Source organism: Protobothrops mucrosquamatus, unplaced genomic scaffold (genome assembly GCF_001527695.2).
Source record: "Protobothrops mucrosquamatus isolate PMUCROS unplaced genomic scaffold, P.Mucros_1.0 scaffold1703, whole genome shotgun sequence".
Classification (NCBI taxonomy): Eukaryota; Metazoa; Chordata; class Lepidosauria; order Squamata; family Viperidae; genus Protobothrops; species Protobothrops mucrosquamatus.
Window position 1 is genome coordinate 203,890 of NW_015387855.1, and position 20,996 is coordinate 224,885.

At 43.4% G+C, this 20,996-nt stretch overlaps 1 protein-coding gene across 1 annotated transcript in view; it reads left to right on the forward strand.

Annotated features, from left to right (window-relative positions):
- Positions 1 to 20,996, forward strand: part of LOC107293694 (ras-specific guanine nucleotide-releasing factor RalGPS1-like) — a gene marked incomplete at its 3' end in the record, with an annotated part of 34,622 nt that overhangs the window by 7,909 nt on the left and 5,717 nt on the right. The window contains exons 4-7 of the mRNA XM_015822855.1: positions 2,175 to 2,452; positions 16,947 to 16,998; positions 20,628 to 20,700; positions 20,883 to 20,937. Of these exons, the coding sequence (XP_015678341.1) occupies positions 2,175 to 2,452; positions 16,947 to 16,998; positions 20,628 to 20,700; positions 20,883 to 20,937 (458 nt within the window). The remainder of the gene's footprint in view (positions 1 to 2,174; positions 2,453 to 16,946; positions 16,999 to 20,627; positions 20,701 to 20,882; positions 20,938 to 20,996) is intronic.

Consider the following 20,996-nt stretch of genomic DNA (forward strand, 5'->3'; position numbering starts at 1 on the left):
AGTGACTGTGCGCAGAGCATCCCGGTCCAGAAAAGGGCGCAACTGGTAGATCAGGCGAACCTGATAAAATGCCCCCCTGGTCACGGCCGACAAATGGTCTTCCAGTGTCAGCCGCGGATCCAGGAGGACACCCAAGTTGCGAGCCCTCTCTGAGGGGGCCAAAGTTTCGCCCCCTATAGACAGCGATGGAATCAGCTGGGTTACTGACTTAACAACGATGGCAAGACAGGTGTTAAAATGGGGCAAAACTCTCTTAACAACTGCCTTGCTTAGCCATGGAAGTTTGGGGGGGTCAGCTGTGGTCGTAAAGCGAGGACTGTTTGAGGTGAGGGAGACCAGAAGGTGAGGATCAACTACAGACTGGTAAAATTGCCAAACGGTTATTAAACTGGATGGAAAAAGTTGTTGGATTAATTTCAGGTTGCCAAAATAAAAATTGCTTCACGCTGAGTATTCATTTCATCTGAAAGGGGGTATTTGCCTGGTACGTGTGTGAGTCACGCCGTGTAACTTTTATTTGGTTTGACTGAAATGTCAAACTTACTTTTACTTGAACTCAAGGCAGAGTGTGTTTTCCCTCTTATGGTTTAAAAACATTCAATTTGAAGGGTTGCTAAAAGAAAGTCAATCACAGGAGGTGATTTAAAAATACTCTCTGATTTCCAAAGCAATATTCATTCCTTCTCTCTCTTTCTCTCTTTCCTCTCTCTTTTCTTTCTCTCTTTTTCTCTCTCTTCCTCTCTTCTTTCTCCCTTTCTCCCTTTCTTTCTTTCTTTCTCTTTCTCTCTCTTCCTTTCTGTCTCTCTTTTTCTTTTTTCTCTTCTTTCTCTCTTTCTCTTCTCTCTCTTTTCTTTCTCTCTTCTGTCTCTTTTTTCTCTCTTCTGTTTTTCTCTTCTCTTTTTCTCTTCTCTTTTCTTTCTCTTCTTTCTCTATTTTCTTTCTCTCTTTCTCTCTCTTGCCTTCCTTCCTGCTTGAGAGGAATGATAAGAATTTATCAGTTCAAACCTCAGCAAATGTGATGTACTTTATTTAAAGCACACATCGCAGGCGGAGAATCTGTGTGCCAGAATCTGGTGTGCCATTCATGCTCCATCATGGCAGCTGTCTGGAACAATATTTTATTTCCTTAGCTCTGCAAGTTCAAATGAGTCGAGCCAAATCAAAAAACAGCTTTCTCCGTAGGGTATTTATTTTTAAAGAGGGTGTGAAGTATGTCCTAAAGCTTTTCAGTTCCATAGGATTTTCTTTTTATGGATCTAAACTTTGGGTGCGCAGTTGCCAAAACGGAACAAAATAAAAAATGTGGAACCAAAGCAAACAAATGTTTATGGCTATGAGTTCCTTTAAACCAGATGAACATTTTTTTCAGTTTGTTGGTCTTTTTCCCCCCCCAGAAAATGTTGCAGCAGAAATCAAAATGAATGTTTGGCACACTCTGAAATTTTAGTGTTCTTATTGTGGCTTCTGCTCTGGCCAATATATGAGCGATTGTGTGCAATGAATATATATATATATATATTAAAAAAGGGAAAAGGCGATCGTTTGTAAATTCCTTAAATTTCAGGTAGCACCTTGAAACAGCACACAGCAGCCAAGAATGTGTTCCAGTAAGAGGCCAGAGAGTCGATCTGTAAAATCTTTTCTGTGAAGAAAAATCATGGTTTTTGGGGGGAAGGATAAATACAAGTCTGGAGTAGAACAGGATAGAAAATATTCCAAAACCAAATGAGGTTAAAAGAGGCCTGCGTAACAATCGACTAACCACCCCTGGCATTAGGGGGAAATTTATCCTTTGAGGTTGCGGATTAAAACAATGTCAGCTAGCATGAAGACCCTACACTTGCCTATATTTAGGATTCGTACGTTTTAAATGCTGAAACTGACCGGCCTAAGAACGGCCTTCCTTGCGTGCCTTGCCGCTTGCTAAAATGGCTTTGTAAATAAAGATAAGTTGGTCTGTGCCGTTGTGAAAACTCTGCTTAGCTTCACAGGACGAAGCTGTTCATAACTTCAGTAAAAACCTATTGTGCCCAAAGAATTCCTGAACACATCCAGGCTAAGATAGATTTCCTGCTTTTCAGCGATAACGCACGAGAGATAAGACGCCTGTCCCGTTGGCCTTCGCTTCAGCCGGCCGCCGACTTTTCACGTCATCGTTTTTCTGTTTTTTCCAGATTGTCCCTAAGAATTGAGCCGGGAAACAGCTCCCCGCGGCTGATCTCCTCAAAAGAAGACCTGGCAGGTGAGTTTCCAGACATCGTCCTGCTCTGCCATTCAGTTTCACAAACATCCTTCCATCGGCTGGGATCCTCCATTGGGGTTTTCTGCTTTGCGATCACCATCGTGGGTTGTTTTTTTTCATACCAAACCATCCAGATGTCTGCTCGGCATCTCAACTACACTTCAGTTCCTTTTCCTCAACTCTCAACCGTTCATTTGGTGACCGTTCGGGGTTACAACGGCACTGGGAAAAATAACTTAAGACCCGTTTTTCACACTTGAGGACCAGTTGCAACATCCCTGTGGTCACATTATCAAAATTCAGATGCTTGGCAACTGTTTCATACTTATGACAGTTGCAGTGTCCCAGCGTCATGTGATTTTGGAGGATGGATGGATGGATGGATGATAGATGGATGGTTTCCACAGATCTTTAGAACAGGACCTCAAGAAAACAGCAGATGAAGAAAGAAAGAAAGAAAGAAAGAAAGAAAGAAAGAAAGAAAGAAAGAAAGAAAGAAAGAAAGAAAGAAAGATATAGATAGATAGATAGATAGAGAGAGAGAGAGAGAGAGAGAGAGAGAGAGAGAGAGAGAGAGAGAGAGAGAGAGAGAGAGAGATATGGATGTATGGCTTCCACAGGCCTTTAGAACAGGACTTCAAGAAAATGGCAGATGATGGATGGATGGATGGATGGATGGATGGATGGATGGATAGATAGATAGATAGATAGATAGATGATAGATAGATAGATAGATAGATAGATAGATAGATAGATAGATAGATAGATAGATAGATAGATATGGATGTATGGCTTCCACAGGCCTTTAGAACAGGACTTCAAGAAAATGGCAGATGATGGATGGATGGATGGATGGATGGATGGATGGATAGATAGATAGATAGATAGATAGATAGATGGTTCCCTGATTCAAATATGTTTAAAATTGTATTCTTTGACAAAGAACAAGACCTTCCAAACCAGCAGTTAGAAAAACAGAGGTTCTGCCAACAGGCTTATCATCTTTAAAATGACGCAGCAGGAAAAGGGGATAGGAAAGTGGGGGGGGGGGTTGGAGGAAACCCCAACAAGCTTAGTCACCTCTTTTTGAAAATCCTAGGCAGTCAGAATAATATATGCACAACTCTTCAGGGATTTCTGCTCCTGGTGGAGGTCCTTTTGCGGAGGGGGATAAGTGTAAATCAGAACTTGACTCCCCCCCCAACCACCTATTTCTCTCAAGTACAGCTGTGTAGACACACGCACACCACACTGAAACGTGTTTACGGTCCCGAAGGTTTCTGAGACCCTGGGCTCAACCCGAAAAAGTTTGGCACTGATGTGAATTTTGCAAGCCAAGCCTGCCTCCTTCCTGGCCCACTGACCACATTGAAATAATCCTGGGTGGTATTCCTTCAGTGCCTCTTTGTTAGGCTGATATTTCTGAAACCCACTGACCTGGCCTGGCTGCTCTTTAACCACAGGCTACATAAAAGAGCGTAATCCAGGGGCTTAAAAACCAGTTCTTTCACCTCCAGGCTGTGTGGGGCGCATACATTACCCAGAATGTGCAAAACGAATCGATCTGGATCTGGCATTCCAGCAAATATCCGAGGGATTCCTTTGATGCTGCCCCGTGGAAAAATCAATGTTGGTTTGGCCTGCTGCCTAAATCTAGGCCTGCCAAGATGCCAACGCTGATCCCCTGGTTTTGTTTCTTCCATCAATTTAATCGAGCGAAAGCTAGGCTAATCTTCGTAGCTTTTTTTCTTTCTCAACATTATCCATTCTGCAGGTTTGCTCATAAGCAAGTGTTCTTACTCTAGACTTCATATAAATTACCCCCGTCGTCTAAACTGCGATTTAAATTGCGTGGCTGTGTCGTATCCTGCTTCTGTACGTGTGGCAACATACTCTTGAGGGGTTCCTGATTTTGTCCTCATTCGGAAGCTTAACGTGGAACGGGAGAAACCTGTGTAAATATGTCTCTAAAGCAGACTAAACAAACCAGAACGTGCAAACTGATACGGTAGCCATGATTCCGAAGGCATTTTTTTCTCCTGGGGTCCAGTTTTGCCACGTTGACAGAAAAAGAGCGATCTTCAAAGGCTGGCGCAATGTAGGGGAAGGGATTTTGCTGGATGCTTTGAGATTTAAGAGGCCGTTTATACGATTTGCTCGTAGCTGAGTAGAAATATTTGGAATATGTCCCTTGCAAGAAGAGATTGCTGATTTTAGGAAGCAATTCTACATTGCTACGGTGGTTTTTTCCCCCCCATTTTTTCCCCCTGTATTGCTGGAGCCATTACTTCAAAGTAATGTTATTTTAGAGTTAGTGGTAGCAGTTTTGTTCATGTTGTAGTACGTTTCATAGACACTTCAATTCAATTAACCAATGCAACGACTTGCCTTCAGAAGTTGTGGGTGCTTCATCAATGGAGGTTTGAAAGAAAAGACTGGGTCTCCTGCTTGAGCAGGGGGTTGGACTAGAAGACCTCCAAGGTCCCTTCCAACTCTATTCTGGTTGATTGGTTGGTTGATTGGAATGCCTTCTCCTGTTAAATGGGTTTATATCCACGTCTTGAGTAAACAAAAGTGATTCTTAAATCTCTATTTTTTTTAAAAAAAAATGTATCTCATCAATATTATGGAAATAATATGTTTCAGTTGGAAACTTGTAAAATGTAACATTACAATAGGAAGTCCCCATCCACTGTAGGAGGGTTTTGAAACATACACATTTTCTAATTTATGCGTGGCTTAATACATGAGTGTAAAATCTGCAAATCTGTTTTCCCGTGTCGTTAAGAGCTTTCTTAGTTAAAGAAATGTCAAAAAAAGCCATAATCATTTTTGGAATACAATGGTTTTTGCAAATATAATTATCCCTCAAATGGAAAGCCCTAACAAGTACCGTGACCTTTAATTTTTATACATAAACGGAAAAATATGTTTTGCTCTTCCTCTTAAATTGAATTCAGGAACAGCCAACAATAATTCCAGGAGCAATCGGTTTTGTAACTTAGGTTCCATTCCAAGGGGGGGGGGACACAGTAAAATACAAAATTCCTGATATTAAAAATATATCTCTCTGCCAAAGGTGCCCAACTCTGGTAACTATCTTCAACCCAAACCAGCATCCAGTTCACTAAACAGGATCTGGCTGGAAGTATCTCCAAGTATCTGATGCCTTTGTGAGGTCTGATGGGAACCGTTTTGCCCTCTGGCAATTCTGCCTTTGACATGTTGGAGAAGACCTGCTGTTTGTCAGCTAGCTCTCCATAAATCAGTCTAGAAGACGATGAAAAAAAGGATACCAGAATTTTTTTTTTCAAGCAGCATAATTTGTATTAACGATGGCTGAGATTTCTTTTCCCCATCGTCCCCTCGTACTTCTCCCCTCGTGCTAACTACTAGTAGAAGTCAGATAACTTGAGGGTCATTTAGAGCCCCAGAAGTTTGAAGGCCAGGGGAGAAGGTATATGTGGACCTTATTTAAACTACTTCAGCTGTTCACATTTTCCAGTCAGTTGCCTGTAAAGAAGGAAACCATCTGGGCTGAGTCTCAAAAATGGCCAGGATGAGTTCTGTAACCAGCAGACGGTTGTTTGGGAACACATACTTCCAGCCATGCTTTCCTTCCCCTGAAAATATTTCACATCCTAATTTAAACCAGAGCAGAAATGGTATAAGATCTTTTCCTCTGGACGTCTTTCGGTTTAGAGGAGTGTTAAAAGACTTGGCCTCGCAGCTAAGACTTTATTATTGTTATTATTTTCCTGGGCAAGACACAAGAACTGAAACAATGTGGATTGTGTATATGCACATCAGTGTAATTCTCGTTGAGGTTCGGAAAATAAGCAGTGAAAATGAGCCTAAAGAGGTCATCTCAGGGCTGTGAGTTGAATTCCTGGTAGAGGAATTGAAATCTATAGAATGTCAACCGGTTTGCCATGTCTGGTGAATCCCAAAATGGCCAAAACCAGCCCTTTGGTGCCCGTCTCTTGGTGGCCAATAAAAGATCTAAACTCACTGTACCTTAAAACAATTTCACTTCTCTTCCTCCTCCTCCTCCTCCTCCTCCTCCTCCTCCTCCTCCTCCTCCTCCTCCATGTTGTAAAGGAGTGGGGTTTGTGGAGATGATGATGAGAAGGAGGAGGACCGAGGGGTCCTTGGTGCTCTTTGAGTTTGGTTGTTTTATTGCAGACGTTTAATTACCAAACTGGGTAACATCATCAGTGCTGGAAAGGAGAGGGGTTTGTGGAATGGAGGAAGGAGAAGGAGAAGAGGACACAAAATGTACCTGGATAGCAGCATTTGCATGAGTTTTGCAGCCAATGGAATAATCATAAACAAGTTTTCAATAATAACTTTGTTTTAGCCTTTAAGATATGTGGGAAGAAAAGTCCTTGTTGTCTTTATAGATAAAAAGATAAATAAATCTGCATCCTAAGTGAAATAAATTGGACAGCCCTTTGTCCTGGGATGGTATAAAGTCTCCTGCTTGAGCAGGAGGTTGGGCTGGATGACCTCCAAGGTCCCTTCCAACTCAGTTATTCTGTATTCTGTTACTTCCCCCCCCCCCAAAGCCGCAGGCAGGTCTGCAGCCATGAATACATTCTTGTGCTTCCAGGTTCTCTCAGGCGAAACTGTGTGAAACCACACCACTGTTGTGGCCCCATAACATGACAAGAAAAAGCTGCTTCCCATCGTCCCTTTGTGAATGTTGACAATCAAATTCTTCTCGTTGGAAAGTTGAGTGTTGCAATTAGATGGATGTTGGCCTTGGTATGTCTGGCTCTGGAATTAGTTCCAAAGTTCAAACTAAATCAGAAGTGGCTGTTTATGTTTTGTTTTGTTTTTTTGTGTCTCTGTTTTTCTTTTTTCAAGGAATCGGGGAAGAATCTTTTTCAAAAGAGACAACAAGTCTCTTTTGGCCAGTTGGGGTATTTACCATCCCGATGACGTAAGCTGGATGGAACTTCCTCCACTTTGGACCGAAAGGAAGGCACCCTTTTTCCGTGCAAACAATTAGTCTGACATTTAACTCTGCCGTTTACTTTAGAGGTAGCCATGGTTACTGATAAATAGCTTTGTTCTGGGAATTTTAGTGGCCAATTCTTGACTGAAAGCCAGAATTGTCTCATTCTCTCTTCACATCCTTGATAGCTTCTTCTCAACTCATTCTCAAATCTCCACCACACATTTTTCTTTCTCCTCTTCCGGGACGCGATAGAATAATAAGTGGCTGAAAACCATTCTGTCTGGTTTTCTAATCCTGTCCCTTGCAGGTGCCAAAAGCTTATATGTCGACTTAACCTTGGTTTTAATTCTGCTCACAAATGGTTGCAAAAGCCAATAGTTGCAGAACTGAAGGGCCTCATCCTCTATAAGTGAATCAGCTCCCGTCTGAAAGTCTTTTTGTAAGGAACTGTTTCGTTCTGAAATCATTCTTGAACTGTGTGGTGCTCTCCGAGCTTGGCTGACCTCTTGCAGATGTTTCATTACCCAACTGGGTAGCATCCTCAGTGCTAGAAGGGAGTGGGGTTTGTGAAGTAGAGGAGAAGAAGGGGGAGGAAGGAGGAGGAGGAGGATGAGGAGGAGGAGGAGGGCAAATTTGACATCCTTGGTGCTCTCTGAGATTATTTTCTTGCCGAAGTTTCGTGACCCAACTAGGTAACATCATCAGTGCTAGAAGGGTGTGTGTGTTCTCTTGGTAGTTCCTTGATAGGGTTAAAGGAACTTGGTAGGAAGAACAAGGCACCAAAACCTAGAACAAACTGAATGGAGCAGAGAAGAGTTGAAATTGTGGAGTCCTTGGTGCTCTCCAAGCTTAGTTGTCTTCTTGCAGACATTTCGTGACCCAGCTAGGTGACATCATCCGTGTTAGAAGGGGGTAGGTTTCGCTCTCTGTTTATACACAAGTGACTTGCCCTGTTAGTTTAGGTTGGAATTCTTTGGGGCATTGTTTACTGCTTGATTGTTGGTCTAGTATTAATCCTGGTGTTAATCTCTGCTTAGCAATTTCCTTGTAATCTTCTGTTTCGTTTTATTAGGGATTCATACTTTTCATGCTTTGGTGTTCTGCTAAAGAATTACGCTTTGTTTAAAGCCCCTGAATGATTATTTCATGGGGAAATTATGCAAATGAAAGTGACCAAAAGGATCCTTTGGAATAGTCAGACTTCATGGTCAGCTTTTCCAAACGTTCCTGCCACAAGTGCAGCCATCAGCTTTTCTGGGTTCCTCTCAAGTCCCCCAATATAAACCCTTCGTCATAATGTTTCGCCTTCTCTGCATTATTTTTTTTTCACGTTTACGTCGGCGCTGTCCTGACAGTAACACGGACGGCTAATGAAAAGCAAACTGGCTTTTTTCTATATATAAAAATGATTGAAAAATCATGTGGTTGCAGTAATAATGTCTCCTAGAAGAAGACAGAGTGGGGAAAAACTATTCCTGGTTTATGCAAAGTATTTTTTTTCCTCCCTGTTCAAACGAAATGGTTCCCAGAACAATTTGCATACAATGTGCAAAGACGAAAAGACATGGGGAATTACAGACTTGGGACAAAAGGGATGAAAGAACAAAAGAAAATATAATCCCCATTGTTTAATGGAGACAGGGCATCCTATGAAGAGCAAGTAGAAAGGAGGAAAAAAAAATCTTTGGCTTGGGTGGGGTCCTGGCTGCTGTCTCCTTGCTTGTTTTCTTGCAGACGTTTCATTACCCAATTAGGGAACATCATCAGTTATTTTTACAAATAATTCCAGGTGGTGAACTTATCCAACGCATCTCCCACCTCCTATTTTTCCTACACTAACAACCCCATGAGGTGGGTTGGGGCTGAGAGAGAGGGACTGTCCCAAAGTCACCCAGCTGGCTTTCTTAGCTAAGGTAGGACTAGAACTCACCGTCTCCTGGCGATTGGCCCAAAGTCGCCCAGCTGGCTTTCATGGCTAAGGCAGGACTAGAACTCACCGTCTCCTGGCAATTGGCCCAAAGTCGCCCAGCTGGCTTTCATGGCTAAGGCAGGACTAGAACTCACCATCTCCTGGCGATTGGCCCAAAGTCGCCCAGCTGGCTTTCATGCCTAAGGCAGGACTAGAACTCACCGTCTCCTGGCAATTGGCCCAAAGTCGCCCAGCTGGCTTTCATGGCTAAGGCAGGACTAGAACTCACCGTCTCCTGGCAATTGGCCCAAAGCCACCTAGCTGGCTTTCATGCCTAGGGCGAGACTAGAACTCACCATATCCTGCTTTCTATATCCTGGTGTCTTAACCCCTGGACCAAACTGGGTCTCCCAAGAATTGTGCAAGAATCTTCATTTATCCATGGCTCATGCTTGGTCTGCAGGGAGTGGGCTGAATCGAATCGAACCAAAGAAATTCATTCCCCAAACTTGAAGAAAATACTTCTACTGCAAGAAGAAAAAAAAGACCCACTTCCAATACGTCTTTCGGGTTACACCCCGATCGAGGAAAAAAAAACAACAGAGCTGCATATTTTGGAAACATGTGTGACCTTCTCAGCAGCTACCTCATGCCAAAGTGACTCACGCGTTGTCTTAAATGCTTATTGTTAACCGGGATCCACCGCTCCTTTGATCCCATCCACCCACGTGTGCACGAAGGAAGGACTAAAACCGCAGGAGAGCACAGGTCTGCTCGTCTGGTTTCACCAGGATCTGCAGAACGAGAGATGCCCCCAGTTTTGTCTCCTGCTTTTCTCTAGAACCAGCTCTGCTTCTCCCTTCCAAGGCATCTCCTGTTTAGCTTCAGCGTTGATTAAGTCCTACAGATGCGATGTTTCGCTTGGCGGGAGCCGCTGAGCTAACTGAAGCAGAAAGTTATGAGGAATAAAAAAATGGAAAATATGCTTTTAACAGAAGCCCGTTCCTTCGTTCCCTATTACTATAAACTCAGAACGAAGGCTGGGCTTTTGGCTTCCTACACATAATATAATATATTTTTCCTCAACGGGAAGCTAGAAGCTTTCCAGTGGATTCCTCATCCTGCACTAAATGAGTTGATGCTTTCTTGCTTGGTGGACCTGCCTGGGATGAAATAAAAACCTGATTAAGAAGCAGGCTTGCTGCTGCTTTGGGGGCAGAATCGAACTTAAATTAGGATCCAGATTATAGATCTCATGAATGGAGGGGTGGTAAAGGCAGTCCTCGACTTACGAGCACAATGGAGCCTGCCCATTATCGTCGTAAATTGAGGGTCCTTTTCGAATGCTCAAACATCACTTAGTCTTCTCCGCAAGCTGAATGTGACAGCGTGATTTTTCAAAGACCCCCTGTTTGTTTGTTTTGTTTTTTTACTCAGAAAGAAATCTTATTATGACTGGGTGATTATATTTTATTTATAGTCAGAATATCCCCCGCGGCACAACCTTATAAAGCAAAGTTTTGATGATTGAAAAAAAACCTGTTTGATTAAAGTAAGATAACCTCCAAGCTTTGGGGGGGGGGCATCGTTGGTTAAGCGAAACGTGTTCAGGCCTAGACACACACACACTGCAACCTTCTTAACGCAATCACAACAAAACCAAATTTGGCATCTTTCCTGGAGGTTTTTTTTTGTAGAGCAGACCAAAACCGAAGCAGTTTGCGAAATTTGGGAGTTGTTAAATCAGAACGCCAAGAATTAAGACAAGGGGTCTGATCGGGCGCGCACCCAAGCGATCAAGGCAGGACCTGGCTTGGCTGAAAGTTTTCTTCTGCCAGCAGAAAAGAAAGCTGGGGAAATAATTAGAACGAAGGAAGGTCCACGGCTGAGGGGGCCTTTGTCCTAGCCTGGAGCTCTGCTCCTATCACTCCACAAATCCAGATCAAAAACTCTCTTCCCAACCTCTAAAATTGTCAACCTCAAGCGGTCCCAACTGGGGATTGCACTGAGAGGTCACATAAGTTGCAGAACCCCGTCGGTCAAGGAATTTCAGCCAGCGGGGTCCAGGACAAGAGCTTTTTTACCCTTTGGAACATCGTGCACCCACTCCAAGGTGATATCTGCACCCACTTTTCTAACCTTCCATAAGCACCTGAAGACCTGGCTCTGCCAGTTGACTGGGGCCCCAGTGGCGGTGAATCCCTTTGAAGGTGGTTAATGGAATAAGGAAAGACCCCACCTCCCCTCCCCATGGAGACCCTGCTCCCTTCCTCCTCACCCCCATCTTCTAATTGTTCATTGCACAGCCAGCCAGATGTTCAGAGTGGATTTGGCGTTTTGACCATCTATTGAGTCCTTCCCAAAGACCTGGGATAGGCAGATGTGGACGTTTGGTGGTGTTCAAATTCTGCTGGCAGGATGTAAGCTGTTCGGAGTCAAGCTGCCTTTTGCAATTGACCGATGGGGATTTTTGTCAACGCCAACAGTGTCCAAGTATTATTATTACGGTTGGTCGCACAGTCAGCCAGATGTTCAGACTAGATTTGGCACTTTTGTCCATCTGTTGGGTCCTTCCCAAAGACCTGGGATAGGCAGATGTGAATGTGTTAAATTATCGTCACAAGTTGTAAGCTGTTCTGAGTATAGCTGCCTTCTGCAATTGACTGATGGAGATTTTGTCAATGTCGATGGTGCAAATACTGCATTATTGGTTGTTTTTAATGTTTTATTGGCATTTAATGCTTGTAAGCCACCCAGAATCACCTCTAGGTGAGATGGGAAGCAAGCAAGTTCTAATACATAAATAAATTAAATCAGCCAAAGTTGAGACCAGGACTTTCTCCTAAGAGGAAACAAACGCCAGCAAGAATTTGAGGAGCCGAATGAGTTTTTGTCAGCATTTCAATTGGCAGGTTGTCACATGGGCCAAGCCAAGTTCCAGCATTTCGCACACAGTGGGAAACATGAAGTATAATTCTCAGGAATTTAGATCAAACTGCATTTCAAACTCTTGTGCCTGTATAGACAGCTGCACCCATTGAGTGAAAGGTTCAGTTATGTTGGCCCCTGAATAAGTTGGCTTCAGCAGAGAGAATCTTCAGCGGAAGATTCAAAACAAAGTCAAACAACACCTAAATATTTAAAAATCCTCCGTCTATAAGAGCTGGAAGCCATTAATTTTCTAATTGCGAAGGCAGTTAAACATGCCGCTTGGTAAACAAAACCACTCTTCATTGCAATTCATTTTCCTTTGTAAGAGAATATTGCCAAGGGTTCTGAGGCTCCATCAAAAGCTGGGCTGTGTCAGGCAGAGAATAACAGTGGGGTGGGATTTGAATTTGATGTCTAGCGTCGGATGATAAAACTCACATTTAGAAAGGTGAAAATAATAATAAAAAAATTGAATAGGGGCAAAGATGTACCCTTGACTCTCTTTAAAATGGAAATTGAGGCAGAATATCTTCCAGTGGTGACACATGTCTTCCTCAATGTGTTTACATGAAGCAGTGTGATTAAACAGCATAAACCATGATTTCTGGCTATATGGTAGATCTCTATGTAGTGTGTTAGTTTCTCCCTAGTTTCAATGTGATGGTGTCATTTTGTGTCTATGGTCCAGCCTGCATGCTGGCTAAAAACGTGTAGCCTATTGGCACTGAAACCACCTTCAATTTCCAGAATTGTCATCTGTCTGGCTCCAATTCCTAGAAAACCTCGTTTCCCCCAAGAAGCTGATGCTATGAATGGTTGACTAGCCAGTCAGCTTGCAAATAAACTCAAAGCATATGGTGTTGGGGTTTTTTTTTGGTTCAACAGTGATGATGGTTACACTTGAAACCCTGCTCTGTCCGGCCTCGGCATAGTTTTTTTTTTCCATTTATTTTTATGTATTTTTTTGGGGGGGGTAGGCTATTGCTATCCAAGTGATGTGTAATGTAGCTTTCAAGATTGCCGGAAATGGTCTAGGGCAGGGGTAGTCAACCTTGGCTCTTTTATGATTCGTGGACTTCAACTCCCAGAATTCCTGAGCCAGCTGTGCTGGCTCAGGAATTCTGGGAGTTGAAGTCCACGAGTCATAAAAGAGCCAAGGTTGAATACCCCTGGTCTAGGGTTTCCTGCTTGAGCAGGGGGTTGGACTGGAAGACCTCAAAGGTCCCTCCCGACTCTGTTGTGCTGTAGATATTCCAGGAATAAGAGACGGCATCGTTCTGGTGGCAGGAAGCAGTGTGAGAACACTTTAGCCAATTGTGAAACTCCTGGCCCACTCTTAAAACTAAGGCCTTCTCCCAGTTCCCTGCCTGCAAGGTTTAAGGAAGCAGAGCCTGTCATAAACAGTTAAAAGTCAGCAACTTTATTGTCTTCTGCCCGTGTTAACAAGAATCTTACCAGACTGCTTGCCTTCCCTGGGAACAACCAGATAAGGCTTCACGGATCTTTGAGGAAGTCACGCTTCTGCCCTTTGCAGCTGCCTGATGATTCCAAGCTAGGTCCCCGTTTGACTCCTTCCAGTTTCCCAACGCCGCCTGCCCTTCTTCTCCCGATCACCTTTATCCGTCTCTGGAGAACTTTCCACTTTCCTGAGAAGAAAGCCACGGGCCCCTAGCGACACGGGCTTCCGGATACTTAGTTTAGCATTAATTGGTGTCTATTTTGTAGGTCCGTCCGAAGTGTCAGCAGCTGTGAGGTTCAGCAGGAGGCCCACCTGTCCTGATGCCTCGGTAGCGGCCGGCTTGCACACCCCTCCTGTCCCACGACACAGGAAGAGTCACAGCCTCGGAAACAAGTGGGTGTTGCAGTCTGAATTGGAACACGCAGCTTAGTTAGGTTTTTTTTTAAGGCAGCCCTTGAAAACTTGCTGCAACCAGCCACCTCTTCCTTAGGAAGCCGTTGCCTTTCTCTAAAGACAGTCCTCAATTTACAACAGTTCCTTTTGGTGACCCTTCGGCACTTGAAATAGTGACTTTTCACGCTTACGATCGTGTGATCAAAATTCTGACGCTTGGCAACTGACATGTACTTATGACGGTTGCAGAGTCCTGGGGTTCACTTTTGTGACCTTCTGACAAGCAAACACTTGCAGTGACACAACCCCTGCATTGATTCACTTAACTGTGGCAAGAAAGGTCGTAAAACGGGGCAAAACTCACTGAACAAAGGTCTCACTCAACGATAGAAATTTTGGCCTCCATTGTCGTAAGCCGAGGACTGCCTGTAGTTACTTGGCAAGGCTTCTTGTTCCTAGGAACACATTTGTCTCAGAATCCCCTTGCAGATGTTAGTGCCACTTTTTCCCAGGGAAATTGGGCAGATGCCAGAAAGAACTTTAATTGTCGTTACCACCCAAGTCAAGCCTACCTTACGGGCGCCATGTTGGCCTAAAAGGCGTCAGCCTTCCAGTTAAGGAATTTATGCTTCCAGCTTAGGGAGACGTGTGGCTTTCCCAGCGTGGTTGAGTGATTTCACTCAGATATGAATTCAGGTGGCAGAGTCTTGCAACCTGCACCTCTGTAGAAGCTTGAATAGTGGCCAACATCTGTAGCCCGGGTGGAGGATGAGGTTGGAGATTTGTTTTCCCAGCTTGTGGGTTGGTTTCCGAACGTTTTGTGACCAGGCTAGGTTGACCTCTTCAGCAGAGTTTAGGGGATTCCAACCCACAAGCTCGGAGAACTCAACTTTGCCCTTATTTGTAGAAATGTTAGAATTTCCATCCCTGGAAGGTTTTCAAGAAGAGATTGGACAACTTTGTCCAAGAATGGTAGGGGGGGGGTCTCCTGCTTGAGCTGGGGGTTGTAGAAGACCTCCATGGTCCCTTCCATCTACATCAGGGGTAGTCAACCTTGGCTCTTTTATGACTCGTGGACTTCAGCTAAGCTGGCTCAGGAATTCTGGGAATTGAAGTCCACGAGTCATAAAAGAGCCAAGGTTGACTACCCCTGCTCTACATTATTCTGTTAGGTAAAGGCCAAAATCTCCATCTAGATTTGACTAATAGGTGCTAAAAACCAATGTTGGGGGCGATAGATCATTAGAACGAAGTTCTAAGAAGGACAGGAGAGTCCATCGGGCTACTTTGCCCCTAAGGCAGGGGTAGGCGACCTTGGCTCTTTTATGACTCATGGACTTCCGCTGGCTGAGGAATTCTGGGAGTTGAAGTCCACGAGTCATAAAAGAGCCAAAGTTGCCTACCCCTGCCCTAAGAACCCTTAAGAACCCCGTAAGGTCCACTGAACCCCGTAAGGTCCAACCCTTAAGAACCCCGTAAGGTCCACAGTCCAGGCGGGGAAAAATGTGAGCATGAATGGCTGTTACCAGTTGACCTAAGAAAATGTTGCCTCTTTTTTTTTTTCATTCCTTCCTTCCTTCCTTCCTTTCTTTTTTTTCCCGTTTTTCCAGTATGATGTGTCAGTTCAGTGTAGTAGAAAGTAAAAGCGCCACCTTCCCAACAGAGAAACAGCGCCACCTGCTGGATGACAGTGTGTTAGAATCTCACAGCCCTGTCAGGAACCATCCGCTAAATTCTGTTTTCACCAATGGGGTTTCTCTAGGTAAGTATCCAACATGGTAGCTTGGGCGCTCGTCCTGCCCATCCCTTCTTTCTTTGGAAGTCAAAGAGGCGTTCAGAATGACCGAATTGGGAAAACTCAGATAGTCCCTTGAGTTTGGCCGTTCTCGATTCTCTCGAGCATTGTTTAGAAGGCAGGCGAATACAAGCCACGCTTCTAAGAACGATACTCTTAGCAGGAAGGTGCCCTTCCATACTTAATGGAAACAGAGAGCTGGCTATAGATTCCTTGTTCGAAAAAAAAGATCCATCCTAGAAGTCAGGAGAAATTTCCCGACAGAGAGAACAGTTAATCAGTGCCTCCAGAAGTTGTGGGTGCTCCATCACTGGAGGTTTTTAAGAGATCGAATAACCATTGGTCCAGAATAGTATAAGGTCTCCTGTCTTGAGTAGGGGTTGGACTAGGAGACCTCTGAGGTCCCTAGGATTCTACATTCTAGAAGGTAGAAGGCAAGACCGCAAGGGAGCTATCGGTTGAGAGATCCTTGGGGGCTTTCATGGTCTACTGTAGCATGAGTTTCTGATTAAGCTACTTGTGAAGCCTTGAGCACTATCATTCCATATCATCTAGTCAATCAATCAATCAATCCCGAATGATGGTCATGTAGAAAATCCCCTAGACACCACATTAACATTTTAGATTAATTTAGCCTTCCTGAACAGGGAAAAAAAGAGTCGTTACGGTGGCTACCACTGAACAATACATCTAAGCCACAGACAAGCCAAAAATCTAAATTACTCCATTTTCAAAAGAAAAAAAACCCCCAACCCATTTGATCGTCCAAGACTCAACTTTAAATTCCCTTCCGGTGAATTTGATGGGATTGCATTGATTTTTAAAGACCCTCCTTCCATATTCAGATAATCATGGGTGCAAGTAGGGCATCTCCTTAATTTTCCATGACACCAACCCATCAGTTCATGTTCTCCATCTCATTTAAAGGAAAATCTTAACATCTCTCTGTCGTTTCCTTTTTCTGCGGCTGGAGGCGGGATTTTACTGGAACCCGTAAACTGCAAATTTATTTATTTTCAATTGGTAGAATTGCCGGAGGACAATCTCGAAAATAAGGACAACTTTAAAGCTTCCTTAAAATATTTGCACGCGACTGCAACACTTTTGTGGCTCGGAGTTCCATCAGCATGAAACCGAGGATCAGTTCCTAACGCAAATCTTTTGGCTTCTGAAAGGGACATAGACCTGTTTCGAATTGTTGTTGTTTTTTGTCCCCTTCCCCCTGTTTTAAATATTTGCCTTTTTGTTTTGCAGAAAGCAGCGAAAGTTCAGAATTCAGCGAAGAACCGTCATCGGGACTGGAAAGGTGAGTTTCTGTTTGTGAATCGATGGGACATAGCTGCATTTCAACCCAGGCTACTGAAATCCTGGATAATCTGAATTACGTGAATTTGGATCGTGGGTTTATGCAAATCTAGTTATTGGGAAGAAATGCTGTCCCTCTAAACATTTTCTTTATCTGTGGCTGTGAACGTACTGTGAACTTTGCAGTGGTTTCTTACGTACATTGCATCTAGCAGTAGACTAGATTGTCAAGTGGCATCAAGCTTTAGAATAAATATTTCCAAATCTGCTTTAACCAGGGTGCACAATTTCTCATTTACTAGCACCAAAGGTAATACTGGATTGTCGATGAGAACCCACAATCTCACTCTGTTTCCTTTTCCATCTGTATCTGGGCTCCGGGTGAATCCCCTTTGAGTAGGTTTTTTTGTGTGTGTGTGATTCTAGATTCATTTCTTATACCAGAATCTCTTTTCCGCCCTGTAAAATCTTGAGTTCTTAACCGGGAGTGACAGACCTGGATTTGTTGTTGTTGTTTTTAATAAAATATTAAAATAAAATACCTTTTCGAATTGGAAGACGGGAATCCCAGTTTCCGAGACATGTGGAGCCAAAGATCTGGATTCAAACCTCAGAGGAGAATTAATTGAACTTGAAATATTGGCCTGGTTTGTTTTATTCGGCAAGGAGTCATAACTCTGCGTGTTTTATTGGCAACATTTGGGCATTTCCAGCAAGGGAGCTAAGTCAGACTGGCGTGTCCAAGATTGGAGGAGAGATTTTTATAGGTTTACATTATAATTACATATCATTTGTGGATCAGAGTCTTGATTTCTTCAAAGGGAGGAACCGGGTCTGCTTACGATCAAGGCCTTGTTTATTCAGCTATAATCAAACCCACTCTTTGCTTTCAATGGGAGGTCCCACCGTTCGTTCTCGGCTCTGGAAACAGATTCTGAACACTCACAGTTGTTCTTCTGATTTTTGGTGTGTTTGTTTCCAGGATATTGTTCTTAGCTTTGTACTTGACAAATTTTCTTTCCCACCCACCCCCCAAAAGCTCTCTTATTCCCAAGCTGCTCTTCAAAGTCCTTGTGAAGCTTAGAAATTAAATTTTTTTTTAAAAAAAGAACGCGATTCACCAAGAAACAGCTTCCTTCATTTCTTATGGACATCTGATTCCAATTCCGAATCGAATGCTCATCTTACTTAGTTCACACCTAGGTGCAAACCGTGAGAATGTAGAAGCCGTCGTGAAAGCCGTGATTCCGTTGTGTATACGGCCCACCTTTTCTCGTGGGTTTAATTTTAGGGGGGGGGCTATTGCGATTTTGCATGCTAACTAAAGAACTTAACGTGTGAATTCGTAAACAGGGGTCGCTTGTACGCCACGCTGGGGCCCAACTGGCGGGTGCCAATTCGGAATTCTCCAAGAAGTCGGAGCTGTGTGTACAGGTACAATTAGGTGGTGGGTCTCTCTCTCTCTCTCTCTCTCTCTGGACAATGGTGCCAAATCTTATTTTCATCCTCTCTTTTCCCCTTGCTAATTCAGACCTTATTTTCAAAAGCATGGTCATTTTTCCCCCCATCTGCGCAGTGTCTTCCTTCTCATGTTAGCGGGGAGGGGTGTGTGCCAAGAGTTTAAAAAAAACACCTGCATTTTTACTCACCTCTGTGCTTTTTACCTCCACGCCTCCAGAGAAGTTGGATTGGCTATATTTACGTGCAACGTTACACATAAACATGCTGAGTAGAAATAAAAAAACTGTTATAGTATTTGAACAAGGGATAGACAGTAAAGAAGAAGTATAGAATCGCTCAGATTTAAGCACATAATAAACCCTGATGGTTTTGCTCTAGTAGTGGCCTCTCAAGTGGATGCTTTGAATAGCAAACAGTTGCCTTGCAGGTCCAAAGAAGCCACATATAAACATCTCTCTAAAGAGTGAAGCTACCTAAATTAAATTTAAACTCTCATGCTTGCAGGGAGTTTAAGTTTACTTTAGATAGATTCATCTTTACCTTTGGATAGGTTTAACTCTCTTGGAGTACAAGATAATCAACTCGGCCTCAAGTTGATCCTTCTCGGATGCCAAATCAGATCACTAAAACAGGGATCGTGTCCCTGTGATTTACTATTTAGTGGCATGATGATGACTTGAAACTGCGATGCATTTCGGTCAGCAAAAGCTGGATCTAAAACGTCTCGGCGTGGCAATCACTTCACGCAACAGGAAAGCAAAATAAACTGTTTTTCCCCGGAGTTGAGGCAAGGTGGCGTGCCAGGGCCTTACTTAAATGCTTCCCAAATAGGAATGAAGCTCAGACATACCGGTCTATCTGAATTAAGAATAAAAAGGGTAGACATTGTAATCATTTGTTCTTCCCAACGCAAGTTTGCATATCTTACTCCTCTTCCTCTTTTTCTTCATCCTCCTCCTCCTCATCAACCACATTTAATTCTTTTGCTAAACTCAGTTTTTGGCAGGGCTTTGAAAATTCCTCACTGAGGACTTGTGAATTGCGTGGAGGAGAAAAACTTTCCCACCTTTGAAAGGATCCCTCGCTCAAGTCCATTTTCCATTTCAGCCCTTATTTTGTCTACCTTTCGTTCATCACTCTCTTTGTCTTTTGAGTAAATATTTTCAAACCTCTTTACCAGTTTCTATACGTATTCCTCCCCTTGGCTAGTATGCTAAAAAAACATTATTACTTTTTTTTACTAATACACCCGCATACAGTATACGGTCTTCTAGCACTAATGATGTTACCTAGTTGGGTTAGGAAATGTCTGCAAGGAGACCAACAAATTCAAAGAGCAGTAAGGACCCCAGAGGCACTAAAATACCAGTCTTAGAATACAAAGGCAGTTCGTCAAATATAGAAGAAGAAGAAGAAGAAGAAGAAGAAGAAGAAGAAGAAGAAGAAGAAGAAGAAGAAGAAGAAGAAGAAGAAGAAGAAGAAGAAGAAGAAGAAGAAGAAGAAGAAGAAGAAGAAGAAGAAGAAGAAGAAGAAGAAGAAGAAGAAAGGAAAGAAAGAAAGAAAGAAAGGAAGGAAGAAAGGAAGAAAGAAAGAAAGAAAGAAAGAAAGAAAGAAAGAAAGAAAGAAAGAAAGAAAGAAAGAAAGAAAGAAAGAAAAAGAAACTTTTAGGGTCCCCATTTAGAAGAAGACAGATTACACAAGCCAAGGGTCCCATCAATATCAATTTTGCATGCCACTGTAATGGAAGAATTGTCTAATCTGCACTGCTCCCACAAACCTGTGTACTTTTCTTGCTTCAGCCCAACAGGTGCCTGCAGCTGCAGATCGGGGGCTTCCGTGGGGGTTGTGACGATGGAAGGCCCCCTGAGAAGAAAGACAATGCTGAAGGAAGGCCGGAAACCTACGGTAACCCCCTCAATGATTGCTTTGACGGTAGCAAAACATGGATGCCCGCCATTTACCTGGGCAGAAGCGTCCATGGGTGCTACGTTTCCATTTCAATCAATGGAGCAATATGGCGGCGCTCCTCTTCTCCTTAATTAAGTTAATGAGACTGGGAAGCTGATCGTGGGTGGCACAAAAAACATCTGTACCAATTAGAGGAGAATTTCTGTAGCTCCGGGTTGAAAGGTGGAGTCCTTTAGTGCTCATTGGGTTGTTTTCTTGTAGACGCTTCGTGACCAACTTAGGGGACCTCATCAGTGCTACCATCGCTCTAGCACTGATGATGTTGTCTAGTTGGGTAAGGAAACGTCTGCGAGGAACCAGCCAACCTCAAAGAGCACCAAGGACCCCTCAAACTTATCTGTCCTTGTAACTGAACTTTGATTGACACCCAGGTGGAGTAAAGCTCTTTTACTCTTTCTGATAAACAGTGAGCAAAGATACAGGGACTCTCCCCTTTTCCCCATTGTTTCCACTCAGAAAAAGAGCGATGGGGACAAGGAGGCCATGGACGGCTCTTTCCCAAGCTGTTGTGGTGGGGAACAAACACTAAAAGGGCGTAGAAAAAGCACCGAAAAATAAAACTGTAACACG